This window comes from Capsicum annuum, chromosome 5 (genome assembly GCF_002878395.1).
Source record: "Capsicum annuum cultivar UCD-10X-F1 chromosome 5, UCD10Xv1.1, whole genome shotgun sequence".
NCBI lineage: Eukaryota > Viridiplantae > Streptophyta > Magnoliopsida > Solanales > Solanaceae > Capsicum > Capsicum annuum.
In genome coordinates this window covers 93,796,150-93,815,396 of record NC_061115.1, presented here as the reverse complement: position 1 = coordinate 93,815,396, position 19,247 = coordinate 93,796,150, and the positions used below count along the sequence as shown (strand labels likewise).

The 19,247-nt window shown below is 37.1% G+C and overlaps 1 protein-coding gene and 2 pseudogenes across 5 annotated transcripts; 2 read left to right on the top strand and 1 right to left on the bottom strand.

Moving 5' to 3' along the window:
• Positions 1–2,405: 2,405 nt before the first annotated feature.
• On the bottom strand, positions 2,406–2,771 carry LOC124898521 (annotated as a pseudogene).
• A 338-nt stretch (positions 2,772–3,109) lies between these two features.
• Positions 3,110–3,649, top strand: LOC124898520 (annotated as a pseudogene).
• A 1,005-nt stretch (positions 3,650–4,654) lies between these two features.
• LOC124898904 (spermidine synthase 2-like) lies at positions 4,655–9,966 on the top strand. 5 transcript variants are annotated; one of them, XR_007055803.1, is made up of 3 exons: positions 4,670–6,279; positions 6,384–6,455; positions 6,535–9,289. XR_007055803.1 is itself a non-coding variant. In XM_047413096.1 (3 exons), exons 1-3 carry the CDS (start codon positions 6,350–6,352, stop codon positions 9,081–9,083), a joined length of 300 nt encoding a protein of 99 aa, XP_047269052.1. In that variant the 5' UTR covers positions 4,936–6,349; the 3' UTR covers positions 9,084–9,289. The 5 variants fall into 5 exon arrangements, 2 of the variants coding, with proteins under 2 accessions (XP_047269052.1, XP_047269053.1); XM_047413096.1 differs by having other exon boundaries at positions 4,936–6,455; positions 6,535–6,718; positions 9,074–9,289; XM_047413097.1 differs by adding an exon at positions 9,491–9,966 and having other exon boundaries at positions 5,975–6,455; positions 6,535–6,718.
• The last annotated feature ends 9,281 nt before the right edge of the window (positions 9,967–19,247 follow it).

Genomic DNA, 19,247 nt, shown 5'->3' with positions numbered 1-19,247 from the left:
TTTTTGATATTCGGTTGAAGGCAGGATGAAACTCTACCCCAACCAAGAGGAACTAAGGGTCTAAAAAAGTTTACAATTTATTCTATCGAGCTCTTGAAGGATGACTAAGAATGTCCATTAAAAGGAGCATACCAATGAGATCATTTTTTCAAGCACGAATAGAATGATCTAAAGGGGTTGTGCAACCTAGACAGATGGCTATATCTTGTTGATGAATATGGTATCGAGGTTTAGTTTATTTGAAAAAGAGGTCAATCTTAGGGGAGACCATTAAAATGGTTTAATTGATGACTTCACTTTGATCTCTTTGACTGAACCTAAAGGAGACTTCAATCACTCAACTTTAGATTCTAAAGGAGGAATCATATCACTTGGAATTTTGGAAAGTGAATAATCTCTTTCAAATCTTGGCCTTAGTAGAACTTGTGTTTGATTGGGATTTCTATTGAAAAGATATTAGGCTGGTTTCTTATGTGCCTAAGAAGCCGAGGCAATCTTGATTGAAGCCAATTCAAAATTTTCCTACTCAATCTTAATTATAGAAATAACACTCGATCAAAGCAGAGCATAATCTAGTTCAGTGGTAGAAACCTTTATAATCGGTGAAAACCTCAAAAGTTATCTGGGGAAGGAGAAAACTTATATTAAGCACTGCCCCAACATCAACTGGTACAAAAAGGAGTCACGATAGCCAAGATCAATCCATCTCAATCTAAAAAAAGCATTGCCTTGGGCATGCAACCCAAAAAGATAGAAATACCACTCACTCGAAGAAAACTCTTTTAAATCTTGGTACCATCCAAGCCCCTTCTCGTTACAGTGGCTGAACGCCCCCTCAACTCGGTAAGAAGAGTCAATTATGGAATAGCCTTTTAGTTAGCTTTCTCTTTCTTAAGGACTTTATGGCTGGCCAGTAGTCTTTATAGTGGACCAGCCTTAATGACAACTAGGATATTACATATATAGTTGCACTTTTCTTTACTTAAAAACTCTACACCCCCTATTAGAGTAAGGCATGCTCTCGAAACTAGAGTTACTCATTATTGTCTCCAACAATTAACCTATTCTAGAGCATTCTGGTGATTAGCCTATCTTTCATTGCTCGAAGCCTTCATAAATTTATTATCGATTTTTATCATAGTAGATGTTGCTGTGAGGAAATACTTGTACTAGTATAGATTGCTTCAAATAATTGGGAAATCCAAAATACAAAAAATATTGCTATATTTCGAACACTTCGGATAGGATAAAAGATCTATGTCCATCTCCAACTTCCTTTTAATACACATCAGAAAATTTAGGCTTTCGCTACTGGGAGTCATCAAAGGAGGAATGGGCATACACTGGTTTGATAAGCCAAGAAAAACAACCGCTGCTTGGTTTTTTTTTGACACTTAAGTGACCCATCCAGCTAAAGAAGATCAATGTAAAGGTTAGATTTCACCACCTCTATCTACCCAACTAGTACTATTTGATCTAAAAAAATCAACCTGGAAACTTTCTCTCCCCCCAAAAAACCCTCTATCCCTAAGACCCTTTACTAGGTTGGGCAGGCTTTGGTGCTTCTACTCCCAAGAAGTTGTTGGTTGGGATGCTGGAACCATCGCTCGAGAAGTAAGAAGCTAATCCTTATTTGTTCATAAGGATAATAGTTTTTCTTAAGTCAGGGGCGGCCAGACCGGGGGTTACCCGCGATTGGTAATGGCACAACCAGAAGAGGAGTAGGGAGAAAAGGTTAGGTACTAGGTAGCGCAACACATTTATTTTGGGTACAGAGGTGATGAGGGGTGCTAACCCGGCCACCCAACCCAGCAGGTAAGGGGCAGGCTGGCCATAGGTTTGAATCCTATCATCTTTTTTGTGGATCATCCTGTGGTTACCGGATGATGGGAATAATAAAGTAGAAATTTGGAAATGAGAATGAAATGTCAATATATGAATTTTTTCATTATTCATTATTTCTGGGTCTTTTCATTGCATTCACTTACAATAAGAAACAATCACCTGTGTTTGGTGCAACACTTGCATTTTGGTGGATTTTTCTTTCTTTCCTTGGTCTTTCATTCCGTCATATTCCTGATAACTTATACAATTACAACTTATTAATCGCTAATGCACCTTTCTTTTATCAAATCTCAGGGACATGGTCTAATCATGAGGGTAGTATATTATCATGGTGTCAGATCCTAAGTTTTAATGGAGTCCTTCTTTGTTACCGGGGTCGACCCCTAAGCCATAATGTCTCAAAATGAGGAGCGTTCAACCACTTTATTGTAAGTAGAGAAAGCCATAGATAAAGTTCTTTTTATTACTTTTCTTCAAACTTCGTGAAGAACTCCATTCTATCTGTCCCCCGTTATGAACAAAAATGTGAAATAAAATCCTAGTTATACACTTCCTTCATTCTACAAACCCTTTTTGATTCCAAACTTTGTTCGCGACGGAACTGGACTTTTGATGGGCCAACCCTTTTTTATGCAGTGCTTTGCCCTCAAAGGAAAATGAGTTTTTCTCCTATAGGTGCTAGGCGCTCCCATGGTTCGTGAGAAGGAAAAAAGGATGTTGTATCTGGCACGAGATGATAATGAGAGAGCTTTATCTATCGATGAACAGCGGATTGATGGAGCTCTTGGAATTGCTTTGTTTTTCTCCTCTTTCCTATCAGTGAGTTCCGACCCTTTTGTTTGAAATTTCTTTATTTGTATTGAACCGCTTGCAGAATCAAATCCTGTTCCATAAGATCCTATATCAGCTATACATCCTCCTTACATTTATACCGGAGACTTCGCTAGTGCTATGGTCTTTGGCTTATGTAGATAAAAAATAATGAATGGGATTATAGCACTCTACTCGCCACCAATGCGGAAGGATACCGCTGAAATGAATGCAACACTATTTTGCTCTATTGGATACGCTGGATCCAGTATAATAAGCGAGATCTTTACCCCTAAATTCAAATATGTGGGCACAAAATGCTATCCTGCTTTATTGTTATGCAGCAATAGAAGCCTACTTATGTTGCTTCAGCAATACTTTTTGTCCGTCTCTTTACTTTAGACATAAGCGCTAGTGGACACGAGGAGGGAGCAGGCAAAACATGTCATTCATAATGGAAAAAAAGATACCATTACTTCTTCTCTTTGTTGGACCGCCAGCACGAACAAAGTGGTCTCTGATCAGGACCAGGAACCAATCAAATTTGGATCTTGACACATCGGTGGTTTATAACCCTAGGCATTTTGCCAGGAAGTTGGTAGGCTTATAATGAATTATGTTGGGGTGGTTTGTGGTTTTGGGATCCCATAGAAGATGCTTCTTTTATGCCTCGGGTATTAGCCACAACTCGTATTCATTCAATAATTCTACCCCTTCTTCATTCTTGGACGTCATTTCTTAATATTGTTACTTTTCCATGCTGTGTCTATTGCTAGCTCTCATTCATAGTTTTGAAATAGATGATACACGAGGAATTTTTTCATGGTGGTTCTTCCTTCTAATGACCGACATATCTATGATTCTTTTCTCCTAAATGAAGCAGCAGACATCGGTCCGTAGAATGTATAAAACGGAGATGGTTATGGTGCAAAGTACTCTTGTGCACCTACGTCATTTGGCTCGCGCACAAAAGTTGGGGCTCATAGTCTTCTAGGCATGCTCTAGGGGCTTCTATTACCGATATGAGTAGTACGCATGTCCGAATATATTATCGCAGGGCCAAAAGGAGCGCACGCCAAGTTAGATAGAGCAAAGAAGGGTCCTATCAAGTCGGTTTGCTAATGCCTTATCTTCCTATTTATAAGCCATAACCTACTTCGACGTTTCTAATTTTCCATAGAGGAACTGGTTCCTGAGTTTGTGGCCATTGCGGCTAAACTAAAGAAGGAAGGAGGAGGGGAAGGGTGGCGGACATCAAATGGATTAGAGATTTTAAAAAACTAGAAGAGGTTCAATTCCTCTTTGATATAGTTAAGGCAAAAGATAGATATCAGAGAAAAAATTCTAAGGTAAGACTGTTCTTTCTTAGGTCATCAGCTAAAGTTTAATAGTTCCAAGCTAAATGTACTAAATCAATTATTACTATTGGAAAATTCTTGTAACTATCACCTGTAATCCACGCAGGTGTGTCTGCACCCCCTTGAGTGGATGAGAAAGAAAGGATTTCTCGGAGCAACCCCCAGGTTTAATCCACTAGTGCAACTGAAGGTGCGCAGCCTCTTCTGAACCGGAACAAGAAAGAGCTCATAACCACTGGTGAAAGAAGTGTTTCCTATGTATGATAAAATTTTGGTTTATTATTTTTAGGTCTTACTTTCCTACTTTCTTGCACATTTCCAAAGCCCCAAATCCATGTTTATGCTTTTCTGTAACAAGTAAATGAATGTTTTAGCTTTGTGAATTCAAATAAACTCAACTCCACAATGCCTAGTTTCACCTTAAAAATAAGTTTCTAATTTCCAAACTAGACGAGTAATCGTCTGTTAAACATGCACATTCATTCCGCTTTACTCTTAGTATTCAAAGTATATTCATTATATTGCTATATTTATCTGACTGTCAATATAATGCAGCTGCAAGCTTGAAATTGGCTATGTTTTGTGAATCTCACATAGGTGGAGTTGTTTTCACTCTGTTGATAGAATACTAACATATTTTTTCCATATGGCAAATTTATCAGTTTTCATTTCTCTCTGTAATATATATGGAAGATTTTGAGGTTCATTTCCTCATCCAAAAAAAAAAATTTGAGGTTCATTTATTTTTATTAACACTTTTTGAACTCTAACTTTCGGAATCATAACATGTTATATCAGTATATGTGTGGACCTACATCGAGAAACACTCATTATTCAGATTTAATGATGAGTTCCTCTAAACCTTCTTATGATTTCCATAATTATGGGACAAATTAGCCTTCAATTTATATTCAGGGGAAGCACACTCATTGAAGGTTGAAAATATATTATTTCAGGTGAAGTCAGATTACCAAAATGTCATGGTTTTTCAGGTAATTCCATGATGCATTAGTGTTTGAGTTTGCTCCTCACTATATTTGATGGAATGGGTGCTCTTTAATTTGATGCTTATTACATAAGTTTTTTCTACTGCAGCCATCAACTTATGGAAATGTGCTTATTTGAATGGTGTGATACAACTCTCAGAGGGGGATGAATGTGCTTACCAAGAAATGATCACTCATCTCCCACTTTGCACAATTCCAAACCCCAAAAAGGTCCATTACCTATTACTGAGTAGTGAAATTTAACATCGAAGTATAAAATGTAAAATCTTGGAGGTTACGTATTTTTGATGTTTATGAAATGTCAATAGTGAATTCTTTTGGTACTTCGCTAGCTTCCGTTGACAACGAAATAAACCCAAAATAAAGAAGATATATCCACATCTGCTTCTTACATTGTGAATAAGCACTATAATGGTTGTGATCAATTCTCACTTGTCATATATTACAAAGAACAGATATAAGTAATCAATACCTCTCTCAAACCCAAACTTTTTTTCGCTCAAACTTACTATAGTCTATAGGTGATAATTCTTGCATCCTATTTTTTGTGGCTTTGCCTAGTAATTCATTTTATAGTAAGTTTATACGCATGCTCTACGTGCTATCATCTTGTTTTTTGGGTGGGCTAAGTTAAAAGGGAATGGAGAAATTGTAAGTGGGAATACTGCCAGCCTTTATTAAGAAATCATGCATACTGAATGCATCCTTATTTTTACTAAGAGATGCTTTATGGAATTAGAGATTAGTGCCTTCTACTTGTGTGCCACACTTTAAGTTTGATTTTTCTTGCTGGTTATTGGAGTAGGTGATGGTGGTGTCTTACGTGAGGTGTCTCGGTATTCTTCCGTTGAACAGATAGACATATGTGAGATTGACAAGATGATAATTGATGTATGTCAGCTGACATTCTTTTAATTAAAGTTGTACGTTGGTTATTTTTTCTTCTTTTCTCTTATCTGTATCAAAGGTCAAGAAAAATTGTTGAATTAGTTAAGTCTAAAGATTGTACACGTGTTTTCTAGTACCCTGTGGAATATTCTGTCTTGATGTGGTAGATACTGCAAATTATCCTTTTCTGTGATCCCTGTAGCTCATCACTCATCAGTTTTCTTGGAAATTTTGGTTTGGTGGAGTATTGCTTTATAACATAAAGCAATGATCTCATAATTCCTTTTGCTTTATCTAGGTCTCTAAATAATTTTTCCCCAATGTAGCTATTGGATTTGAGGATCCCCGCGTTAAACTCAATGTTAGTGATGGTATGATCTGAGAAGATGACAGAACTGATTTCTTTTTGGTAGTTTTTGTGCATTTATCAATTAACTGTTCATGGGATTTCCCTTTTCCTCTCCCATTTCTACAGGAGTTGCATTTTTGAAAAATGTTCCGGAGGGAACTTATGATGTAGTTATAGTAGATTCCTCTGACCCCATAGGTGATCTATTTACATTCCTACTGCCTCTGATGTAGAAATTTCATGTATTAAATTTTTCTTTGTTTAACTCCTGGTCCAGCCCAAGAGTTGTTCGAAAATCCTTTCTTTGAATCAGTAGCAAGGGCTCTACGTTCGGGAGGGGTTGCTCGTACAAAAGCGGAGAGCATATGGCTTCACATAATTGAAGATATCGTGGAAAATTGCCACCAGATCTTCAAAGGCTCAGTTAATTATGCCCGGACCACAGTTCCTACTTATCCAAGGTGCACTTTCAAGATATTTGCTGATATGCATGCATTATTTTGTTAATCTGGTTTGTCATTCATGCCTTTTCATTTTTCTCGCTAGTGTTTTGCATGGTGGTGGTAACTGAGAATACCTACTGTGATGTATTAGATACTCTATGCAATACTGATCCCAATTTGGGTCATTTGCCTATCCTTTATTTCACCGGTGTTATTCGTTTCATGCTCTGTTCTACTGAGTGACCTGTAGTTTGATTTTAAGAATCTAATTAACCCAATTGATGCTGATGATAGCCATACCAAAATTGGAGGACCCTTGAAATTTTACAACTCTGAGGTATAATGCCATTCTGTTCTCGTTTTCTCTTTTCTAATGCAAATCTTAGGTACAAAGGCTCACTTCTCTAGTACTTACCGTTCTTTTGATTTGTTCATCTTCTTATTTTTTAATTTTATTTTTGTCCCTAGATTCACTCTGCATCATTCTGCTTGCCATCTTTTGCAAAGAGGGTGATTGAAACCAAAGGAAAATGAGTCCTTAGCGGAGTAGGATTTAACTATTTTAAAACACCTCAGTCCCACCCTATACAAGATTGGATCATCCAGCATTAGATATTTTATGTTTAATTTGATGCTGTGACTAGGCAGTTGGATCCGGAGATGTATGGTTCACAGTGGCTTATAAATGCTATGTTGCCTTTGTTCTAGTTTGTTGTAAATCATCTTTCGCTCAATCTTGAGCTCAGTGATTGAAGCTTTTCTACGTAGTAATTTCACCTCCTCTTTCTCTCCACTCATGATACCACTATAATATGAAAATATATGAGTCCTTTTGGTCAAAAATTTCAAGATCTATTACTATTGGAAAATGATTTTGTCAAAATTGATTTTCTGACATGTGTTTAGTGCTGTAACAGTTTGTTTTTAACCAAGTTTCAAAATAATTATTTTCGGACATTCAATAAGTTCTCAAACCAAGCTAAGCATAGCTTTTTACCAAAACCTCCTCCATCGTAGTGGAGGATTAAAATTCTGTTCTTGTCTTAGCTCTTCCATTAATAAGTTGTTTTGAGATTCCGTCAAGTGAATAATAGCTGCTTGGACCAAACATTGTTTAAGGAATATTCGAGAATCACAAAATATTTATTGTTTAGTCGCCTCGGCTGTCAGGCTCTGAAGTTTGAAACATCAAATATACAAATCTAAACTTGAAGATTGTCAACTTTAGATATTTAGATTTGAGGCTTGGCAGTGCCCACTTCAAACTTGCGTGTCTAGAGTTTGAAAACTTCTAGCCCAAAAAGTTTGAAGTGGGGGACTGCATTGTATAACTTCACATCCTCTCACATTCTTATTTTGGCGCCTTATGTATCCATAAATTAAAGGAAAAATTACATGGTATAACAAACGTAGCCATGTAATTATGATCCATAGCTATAGTAAAAAATTTACCTAACATAACTATATTTAGGGTTTTATAGCCTCTCCCCCCCCCCCCCCCCCCGCCACTCTCAATCTCTTCTAATTTTTCTTGTTGTCTCTTTCCCTCTCCCTATTTCTCTTATTGCCTCTCTCTTCTCTCCCTCTTTCTCTAATTGTCGATCATAGATGGCAGGTTTCTGCTCCATCATATGATAGACTCAAGATAAATATAAATGATATGTTTAATATATTTGAGAAAGAAAGAAGGAGGTAAATATATAAAATACAAAGAGGAAAAAAAGATAGAGAGATAAAAATACAAGATACAAAGATGGAGAGAGATGGGACAAGAATTAAGGGTGATGATAAATTTTCACATTTAGGTATAGGTGACTCAAGTCTTAATTATTGAGTGTGAGTGAAAATTATTAAATGATGGATTAAGAAAGTTTGACCCATGTGTGAGAATTGCACTCAATGGAGGGAAAAAAATGCGGCTGTTGCTCTTGTTTTCTCTCTTCGCTTGGTGCATTGCTCTATTGTAGTTGTTCATTGTTGTTGCTGTTTTTTTTCATTCTTCTACTTCTTCTTCATTATCATCTCTTCTTGTTCATATTCTTCTTTTTCATTTGTCATATCATTGTTGTTGTTGTTGCTGGTCTTTTTAGATCAAATTTTGTTCGTATATCACGGGCTATTACTTCATAGGTGATTTTGGTAAGTAAAATTATGATTTTTAGTTCAGCTTCTCATCTGGGTATATCCGTTACTACTGTTTTTTCAACAATACTGCTTATCCAACAACCGTTGTATTTATTTTGTAACAGCTGCCAGATAGTTTCCATTACTATTTAAGTATTTCCAATAAGTAAGTCATCTATTGCAACAAATGGCTATCATTATTGAGTTTACTATAATAACATCATTAACTTTTTTGACAAATTTCTTTAGGTACAATTAATGGAGGAATCAATAACAATAGGGGTTGATTGTCAGGGTGAATGGATTGAGAAAAACAATCCATTTATTTGGTGTTGGAAGGATGGTAAAATATTAGAGACGATAGCAATGATAGTCCAAACAGATATTTTAGATGATGATTTTATGAATTAAATCATCAGCTATTGTAGACTAAATTGTCAATCGAAGATCTTAACATTTGTTATATGCACAACTCTTTTGAAAATCAGAGGGTCCTATCTTTTAACATAAGTGATCAGGTTCATTTACGTACTTATCTGAGTGATTCAGTTAGATCCATTTTAAGTGTGTACGTGGTTGAAAAATCGATAGAGAATCAGAATGTAGAACAAGAACAACAATATATGTTTAATTATAAATTGAATGATGTGAACATAAATATTTCAGATGATGAGAGTGGAGGTGAAGTGGAGGAGGATCAAACACCTACTCCCGTTGTCCCGAACAAGACAATAAGCAGTTTTCAATCAACACAGTCGAAAAATTTTCAAGATAATGAAACACATTTTTACAAGGAAATGACATTCAAGAACAAAGAAGAACTAGTCACTTCATTGCATATTTGCTTGTTTGAAAAGAGATTTCGGACTAGTGATTAATTTATACAGTGTGTATTGTTTTAGATGTGCACATTTATACTTTGTTTGGATGGTGGTTTGTCATGGTTTCATAATGTAAGGTACTGTATAGTATGATATAACACATTACAATATAATATAATACAATAAAATATTTGGATAGACTGTATCGTTCACTATTGTTTAAAAACAGTTTTATTGCTTGGTTTGACAATATGGTACTATATTGTAACTGGTAAATTTACTAAAATGGCCTTAATTATTATAAATGTTAAATTAATCAATAATTATTAACAAAATAATTTTCTTCCTACTAATTTATCATAATTATGCTATGTAGATATATTAAGTTGTTAAATTCATGTAAATTCTTACAAAGTCAAAAAAATAACAGATCAAATAAATATAACTGGATTTGTTTTGTTATAGTAATATTTCATTTCTTTTTGGTGTTTTGAGACGTGACACCAATGATAAGTACAAAGTTTGAATGTATTTTTTGTGTATGCTACGGGTGTGTTCGGCATGAAATCCAAAAAAAAATATTTTTTGAAAAAATAAATTGTTAGAATTTTTTTTAAAAGCATTTGTATATATTTAACACAAATAATGAAAAAGAATATGATAAAGGGTGTTGGGGTTAAAAAATTAATTTTTTAAATAATATTTGGGGTGGGGATACTGGAGTAGGGGGTCGGGATAGGGGTGGGTTGGGGATGAGGGTCAGGTAAGAACAAGTTTTTGAAATACTTTTTTTTTAAAAAAAAAATTTGGGTGGGGGTTTGGTGGTGGTGGGGTCGGGGGGGGGGGGGAGGCGAGGATGGAGGGGTGGGAGGTCGAAGTAGGAGGTGGAGTTAAATAATATAAGATGAAGGGAAACATAAGATTATATAATATTAAGTAAGGGCATAATTAGAAAAGAAGTAAGCAAACCATGGGATACCACCAAATCGGTGGTTACATAAAATAGAGGTTTTCATGTTTATCAAATCATGAAATTAAATCAGACCATACCATACATTTTAAGAAACTATCAAAATAAACATGGTTCTCTTAATAACTATACCATACCATACCACGGGAAACCACTATCCAAACAGAGGGTTAGAGTGCACGTGGTGGTTGAGGGTTGTGAAATTCATAAGTTCTGATAGATTTTACATTAAAACTTATGAAAAATATCACACTTGTGGTTCAAAGTATATTACGAGCCATATTCGCACGCCATGAAAAAGGTCATCAATAAATATGTTAAAAATAGCTTTCCCAATGCCAAAGGCATGCCTACAAAAGATATGACCAATTAACTCCGTATAGAATTGGGTTGTTGTAACACCCGAAGAACCTATCCTAAGATGTCACATGGTGCTCAAGGCCACACGTGGCCTCAGGCTAAACCTCTAAGCTTGTCATCACTTTCAGAACTCATTATAGCGCAAATCATGCTAAGATAAAGCGGAATAACCATGTCATGAACGTACTGAAACACGAAGTAATAATGCCCTGTACAAACAAAATACTGAAATCTCTGTACACGCTGGTACACTAGTCTGACAAAGCCTCTACTACATAGGACTAAGGAGCCATTGGGACAGATTCCCAACTGACTCGTACTAAACTGAAAGTAAACAACCATCTATTAACAAGACAAAATCAGAGACACAGGTCCTCGAACCATGAGGACTCACCAACCGCAGAAATGTAGATGAAGGTACTCAAAGATCACTGTTGCTGCTGAGATTGAGCACTTGAACCTATAGCATGAGGAAATATAGAGTACAAAAGAGTATGAGAGTCAATACTTAGGAATGTACTGAGTATATGGGGGTGGATGCAACATTTTAAATAATATCATAAATGTATAAGAAAATCATGCATGCTGACAATAATAACTCTCTTCGCTTGAATTATTTAAAACATTATTTCCGTAAGTCATTAGTAATAACATATGCTTCATAAATCTCATAAATCATTTAACTCAACTCAAACTCTTTGACTCATGACTTAGAGTGACTCGGTAACTCATGGTACTTAGATCATTATAGACGTGGGAGTTTCTTATAACCGACATAACTACACTACGTAAGCCGCATGGAGTCCAATGTTTTACCCTCCTAAGGAGAGAACCCCACATTGGTGGGGGTGTTGTACTCTTGCCAGGGAGTACAATCTCAATCTCCTTATCACAATCCCATACTCAGCCTTTTGCCCACAACTATCAATATCAATCCTATGGTGGCACGTAGTTTTGGGAAAATACTACATTTTCCATTCGGTGCTAAATACTCTTCCTAGACTCAGCTCAGAACACGTTAGGAAATCTACCTTTATCAATATCAACTGATGGGTCTATTTTAAAGACTAAAACATATATATATATATATATATATATATATATATATAAATATATATATATATATATTTATATATTTCATTTACAAATCATAAACATCTTGTGGATTCCTAACCCAACTCGACTCAACACAATCTTTCTCAACATTGAGTACATTTGCTTTTCGAATTATTTTCAAATATCAAAAGCTTCAAGGAAAAACCATAGGACTCATTCTTGACTTTCAATCTCATATATCGATATATATTTCAATAGTCAAATTTCTCATGGAAAAGCATAACTCATGGCACTTGTCTTAAATCGCTTAGAAATCATCAATACGTAATGACAATAAACAACTCATGGAATAAATTCTCAATTTAAGAAACATGATGTTGAAATAATCATAAATATAAAACTTATTCAACTCAAATTTCATAAATCATAAACAAAAAAATTTGGGTGTAAACCCTCTTGCAAAATCATGTAAATCAATAATAGAAAGTAAATCTTTAGACAAAAGAACGAAAGGAGTGTTCTTGTTCAAGCCTCACATACCTTGGATTATAATTTTTGGAGATGTAGAACCTTGTTTGAAACTTCTTCCTTACATTTTTGAGCTAAGATCCTTGATGCCTTTGACTAGGGGAGCTTAATTCTTGGACAACTTGGAGAAATCTATGAAAGATCCTTGAATTTCTTGGAAGGAGTTTTGATTTTTGGGTTGAGAGAAAACCCTAGTTTTCTAGAAAATTCTTGGAGAAATTGGAAAGAAATGGGAGAAAATGATATTCTCTTCACTTCTTTGATGTATATATATAAGGCAATAAGGAGCGGAAATGACCAAAATGCGCTTTTGAAAAAGCTGAAATTCGCTGATCGGGGCCTGTGACAGTCGATCTAACGGTCTGTCAAGTCTCCTGACAGTCCACCAGATCGTCCGTCACTCGAATGCCAAAAGTAGAATGTTCTGCCTTGACGTGATGGTCAAAGTGATGGTCTGTCAGGAAACAGACGGTCCACTAAGTCGTCCGTCACTCGAGGGCCAGAAACGAGACATTCTATCTCAACCTGACAGACCCCTTGACGATCCGTCAACTTTTTGATGGTCCACCACTTTGGCCATCACACGATGGTCAGAAAGAGGTGCTACTGCCTTGGCTTGGCGGTCCATCAGGTCGACCGTCAGACCTGGGCGATCCGATATTGCTGAGTAAAACGACTATAAATCTCTCGTCCGAAGTTGGATTTCAATGAAATTGGTATCGATGGAAAGCTTATTCAATGCTCTACATGACAGAAAGCAGAAATTAGAGAAATACAATATGGTTTAAACATCAATCACTTTTGAATTCGTATATATCCACTCAAAAGACGGATTTAGGCTTAAGAAATGATTGGGGTATTACAATATCTCCCCCTTGGACATATTCGTCCTCGGATGTTGCCAAATAGCCCAAGAACAAGAGAAAATGAGGATGCCCAGCTGGAACAACTCACATTAAAGGGCTCACTATACTCTCAACTTTTGAGTACTTCACTAAATGCACAAATCATAGAGGGAATAACCATATAACTGAATACATTAGATTAGGAGGAAACTAAATTAGGGGAATAGTACCTTCAGCTTGATTTGGACTCGCAGAGAAAAGATGAGGGTAATTAGATCGCATAGCTGCTTTTGCTTCCCAAGTGGCACCCTCTACTGATTGATTTCGCCACAGAACTTTAACCAAGGAAACTTCTTTGTTCCTTAGTCTACGAACTTAATAATCTAGGATTTCAACCGGGATTTCATCATATGAAAGGCTATTCTGAATATCACAACTTTCTAACAAATCAACAACAACAGAGTCTCCAATGTGCTTCTTGAGCATAGAAACATGAAACATAGGATGGACAACTGACAATTCTGCAGGAAACTCAACCTCATAAGCTGCTTTCCCAACATGATTCAAAACTCTCTAAGGGCCAACATATCTGGGACTCAGCTTCTCTTTCTTTCTAAATCTTCTCACCCCTTTTATGGGTGAAATTTTCAAGTACACCATATCAACTTCAAACTCAAGAGCTCTTTTTCTCACATCTGCGTACGACTTCTGACGACTCTGGGCTATCTTCAACCTCTCTTGAATTAACTTAACTTTATCCATAGCCTCAAATACAACATCAGGTCCAATCATAGTAGCTTCACCCACTTCGAACCAACCTATGGGCGATCTACATCTTCTTCCATACAAAGCTTCAAATGGAGCCATTCCAATGTTAGCATGAAAACTATTGTTGTAAGCAAATTCAATCAACGACAAATGTTTATCCGAACTTCCCTTGAAATCAAGAACATAAGACCTTAACATATCCTCCAAAGTCTGGATAGTCCTCTCAGCCTGACTATCTGTCTGCGGATGAAAAGTGGAGCTAAGAATAAACTTGGATGCCAAGACCCTTCTGAAAGGCTCTCAAAAACTGAGAAGTAAAATGAGTACCTCTATCAGAGATGATAGACAATGAAACTCCATGAAACCTGACTAACTCTCGAATATACAGCTTAGCATAGTCTTCCACGGTGAAAGATGTATGTACTGGTAGAAAATGTGCTGAGTTAGTCAACCTATCTACAATGACCCAAATAAAATCATGATGACGATGAGAGAGAGGTAAACCGGTCACAAAATCCATATTCACCACTTTCCACTTCCAAGTAGGAATGTTAAATTCTCGCATCACACCACCGGGCCTCTGGTGCTCTATCTTTACCTACTGGTAAGTTGCACACTTTTCTACAAACTTCACTATATCCTTTTCCATACCATTCCACAAATAAATTTCCCGCAAATTGCGGTCCATCTTAGTAGCATCGGGATGAATAGAATACCGCGCGCCATGCGCCTCAGATCATCAATTTCAGGCACACATAATCTATTTTGAAATCTCAATACACCATCTCCCCCTTGAGAGAAAACCTCCACCTTTTGGTCTTTGAAGGACGTTTTCAATACAGTCAAATGAGAATCCATATCCTGCTTCTCCTTCACTTCTAAAACTAGGGAAGATTCGAAACTACTCTAAATCCAAACATCACCCTCAGCTGAGTCAAGAAATCTAACGCCCAACCTAGCTAGACGGTGAACTTTATGAGCTAACTCCTTCTTATCTTACTCTACATGCACTACACTACCTATGGACGATCTGCTAAGGGAATCTGCCACTACATTGGCCTTGCCTGGGTGATACAACACACTCATATCATAGTCCTTCAGTAATTCTAACCATCACCTCTGCTGAAGATTCAACTCTCTCTGAGTGAACACATACTGTAAACTCTTGTGATCCTTAAAGACATCAACATAAACACCGTATAAATAGTGGCTCCAGATTTTCAAAGCAAAAGCCACTACAACTAACTCGAGGTCATGGGTCGGATAATTCTTTTCATGAGGTTTCAACTGCCTGGAGGCATAGGCTATAACCTTACCCTTCTTCATAAACACATAACCCAAATCAATTCTAGAAGCATCACAATATACCATAAAATCATCTACACCATTAGGCAGGGTCATCATAAGGGCTGAAGTGAGTCGACTCTTCAACTCTTGAAAATTCTTCTCACAAGAATTTGACCACTGGAATTTAAGCTTCTTTTGGGTCAACTGGGTCAAAGGAACAACAATGGAAGAGAAACCTTTGACAAAACAATGGTAGTAGCCAGCTAGACCCAAGAAACTCCTAATATCAGATGGGGAAATAGGTCTAGGAAAATTTTTCATAGCTTCTACCTTTTGAGTATCAACTTGAATACCATCAGAAGAAATAATATGACCCAGAAAGGAAACTAATCGAAGCCAAAATTCACACTTGCTAAATTTGGAAAACAACTGCTGTTCCCTAAGGGTCTGTAAGACAATTCGAAGATGATCTGCATGGTCATTTTCACTCTGGGAATATACAAGGATATCATCTATAAACAAAATAACGAACATATCTGGGTACAGTCTAAACACCCGATTCATGAGGTCTATTAAAGCTGTCGAGGCATTCGTTAGCCCGAAGGACATGCCCAAGAATTAAAAATGACCATAACAAGTGTGGAAAGCCGTCTTTGGAATATCACACTCTCTGACTTTAAGTTGGTGATAATCGGATCTTAAATCTATTTTCGAGAAGTAGCTGGCACCTTGCAGCTGATCAAATAGGTCATCAATTCTAGGAAGAGGGTACTTGTTCTTAATTGTGACCTTGTTAAGATGATGATAGTCAATGCACATGTGAAATGAACCATCTTTCTTTTGCACAAATAGAATGGGTGCACCCCAGGGAGACACATTGGGCCTTATAAAACCCTTATCAAGAATATCTTTGAGTTGCTTTTTCAAATCCTTAAGTTTTGCGGGGGCCATATAATACAGAGAAATAAAAATAGGCTATGTATCAGGGAGAAGATTAATTCTGAATTTTATCTCTCTATTGGGAGGTACCCCTGGGAGATCTTCCGAGAAAACATCAGAAAACTCATTGACAACACTAAGAGTTTAAATATTTGGAGTCTCAGACTTAGTGTCCTTAACTTGGACTAAATGATAGATATAACCCTTGGATATCAATTTCCTAGTTTTAAGATAAGATATGAAATGAATTTTAGGAGATACAGAATTTACAGACCACTTAAAGACTGGCTTATTGGGAAACTAAAACTTGACTACCCGGGTACGATAGTCTATAGACGCATAACAAGAGTGAAGCCAATCCATACCCAGAATAATATCAAAATCAACCATGTCTAGCTCAATCAAATCTGCAAACATGACCCTGTTAAGAACTGTGATAGGACACTTCTTATATACTTGCTTAGGAACAACAGATTCACCGACTGGTGTAGAGACTAAAAAAGGCTCAAAAATCTTTTCAGCACTGATTTCAAAATTCACAGCCACCAACAGAGTCACATAAGAAAGACTTGGCCCAGGGTCATCAACACATACACATCGAAATGAAATACACGAAGCGTACCAGTAACAACATCTGGTGAATCCTCCTGCTCCTGGCGGGGTGGTATAGCATAAAAGCAATTCTGGTGCTGACCACTTGCAGTACTAGACGAGGCACCCTGAAGGGGAGTGGGACAAATTATAGGGGCTGAACATCATGACTTCCCTGTTTAGCATAAGGGCAATCCCTAAACTTGTGGCCTAACTTACCACAACCAAAACAACCCCTATGACCGACTAAGCACTCACCGAGATGGTCCCTACCGCACTTCGGACATGAGGGAGGATGAGGTTTATTACTCATACTATTATGGGACCTGGACATAGTAGACCTACTACCCTGCTCCAGCCTAATTTTGAATGTAGGAGTACTGGCTAATGAAGGTGCTGACATAAGAGAACGACTCTAGAACTGAGGTCGGATCCCTCTAGAAAATTTAGTCTGACTATAACCCTGTTGCTCTGATCTAATTCTCTTATTCCATCTCACTCCCTCTCTCTCCTTTACTTTATCTGCTTCAATCTACTAAGCATGAATCATTGGTCTTGAAAGGTCCATGTCCCTATTAAGCATAGTGGATCTACACTCTTTCACAACATAACCTAATACACCGACCAAGAACTTACTCATACTAGTTCTAGAATTAGCCATCATACTGGGAGCATACTTAGATAATTGGTTAAACTTATGGCAATACTCCTTAACTGTTATGGGGGCCCTATCTGAAGTTCATAAATTCTTCTAATTTTGATTCCCTCAGCTCCAGGGGAAAGAATCAGTCTAAGAAGGTATCTTGGAATAATTTCCAAGTCATAGGAGTATTATTATCCCCTCTACTCTTCCTCCAAATCTCCACCCAATCATAAGCAAGATATTTCATTTGATAGGTACCCAATTCAACACTCTCCTCCTCCGTCATGTGCATAATCTGAGTGATATTTCTCACTTTATCTAAATATATTTATGGGTCCTTACCTTCTTTTGACCGAAAGAACCCAGGTGGATTCATTTGCATAAAGTCACAAACCCGGGCTACAACAAAATTATCCCCTTGCAGAGGTGGAACAGTAGCCTGGGTGTTGGCTTAGGCATTGGCGGTGACCGCCTAGGCTAGCGCTTGAAAGCTACCCGAAATTCAGCATGGGACACCGTCTCACTTAAAGGATCAACGGGTTGAGGTCGTTTATTATTTTGCAAGCTCTACGAGGAGGCATTTTCTATCATAAAAGAGCATGAATTAACAGCAGAGGGAAACAACCATAGGAATGATAGACTCTTGAAAAAAAACAACTTTTTCTAAAACGTCCCGTAGCCTCTTACTCATAGATGTGGCGTGATACACACCGATGATCAAGACTTTACGTAACACAGTTTTTCAAACTCCCTATGGCTCCTTGAACATTAGGATCTGATACCAAGCTTGTAACATCCCAAGAACCTATCCCGAGATGTCACATAGTACTCAAGTCCACACGTGTCCTCAAGCTAACCCTCTAAGCTGGTCAACACTTTCAGAACTCATTATAGCGTAAATCATGCTAAGATAAAGAGGAATAACCATATCATGAACATACTAAAATACGAAGTAATACTGCCCTGTACAAATAAAATACTGAAATCTCTGTACACGCTAGTACACTAGTCTAACAAAGCCTCTACTACATAGGACTGAGAAGCCATTGGGATAGATCCCTAACTGACTCGTACTGAACTAAAGTAAACAACCATCTATTAACAAGACAAAATCAGAGACACAAGTCCTCAAACCATGAGGACTCACTAATCGCAGAAATATAGATGAAGATACTCAAAGATCACTTCGCTGCTGAGACTGAGCACCTGAACCTATATCATGGGGAAAAATAGAGTACAAAAGAGTATGAGAGTCAGTACGTGGGAATGTACTGAGTATGTGGGGGTGGATGCAGCATTTTAAATAATATCATAAATGTATAATAAAATCATACATGCTGACAATTATAAATCTCTTCGCTTGAATTATTTAAAACATTATTTTCATAAGTCATTAGTAATAACATATGCTTCATAAATGTCAGAAATCATTTAGCTCAACTCAAACTCTTTGACTCATGACTTAGAGTGACTCAGTAACTCATGGTACTTAGATCATTATGGATGTGAGAGTTTCTTATAACCAACATAACTACACTATGTGAGCCGCATGAAGTCCAACGTTTTGCCCTTCTAAGGAGAGAACCCCACATTGGTCAGGGTGTTGTACTCTTAC

Bases quoted from the DNA above. Each gene is read 5' to 3' on its own strand.
- LOC124898904 (XM_047413096.1), top strand. From the start codon at position 6,350: ATGGGATTTCCCTTTTCCTCTCCCATTTCTACAGGAGTTGCATTTTTG. The intron at 6,456-6,534 runs GTGATCTATTTA...CTCCTGGTCCAG, and splicing joins AGATTCCTCTGACCCCATAG to CCCAAGAGTTGTTCGAAAAT.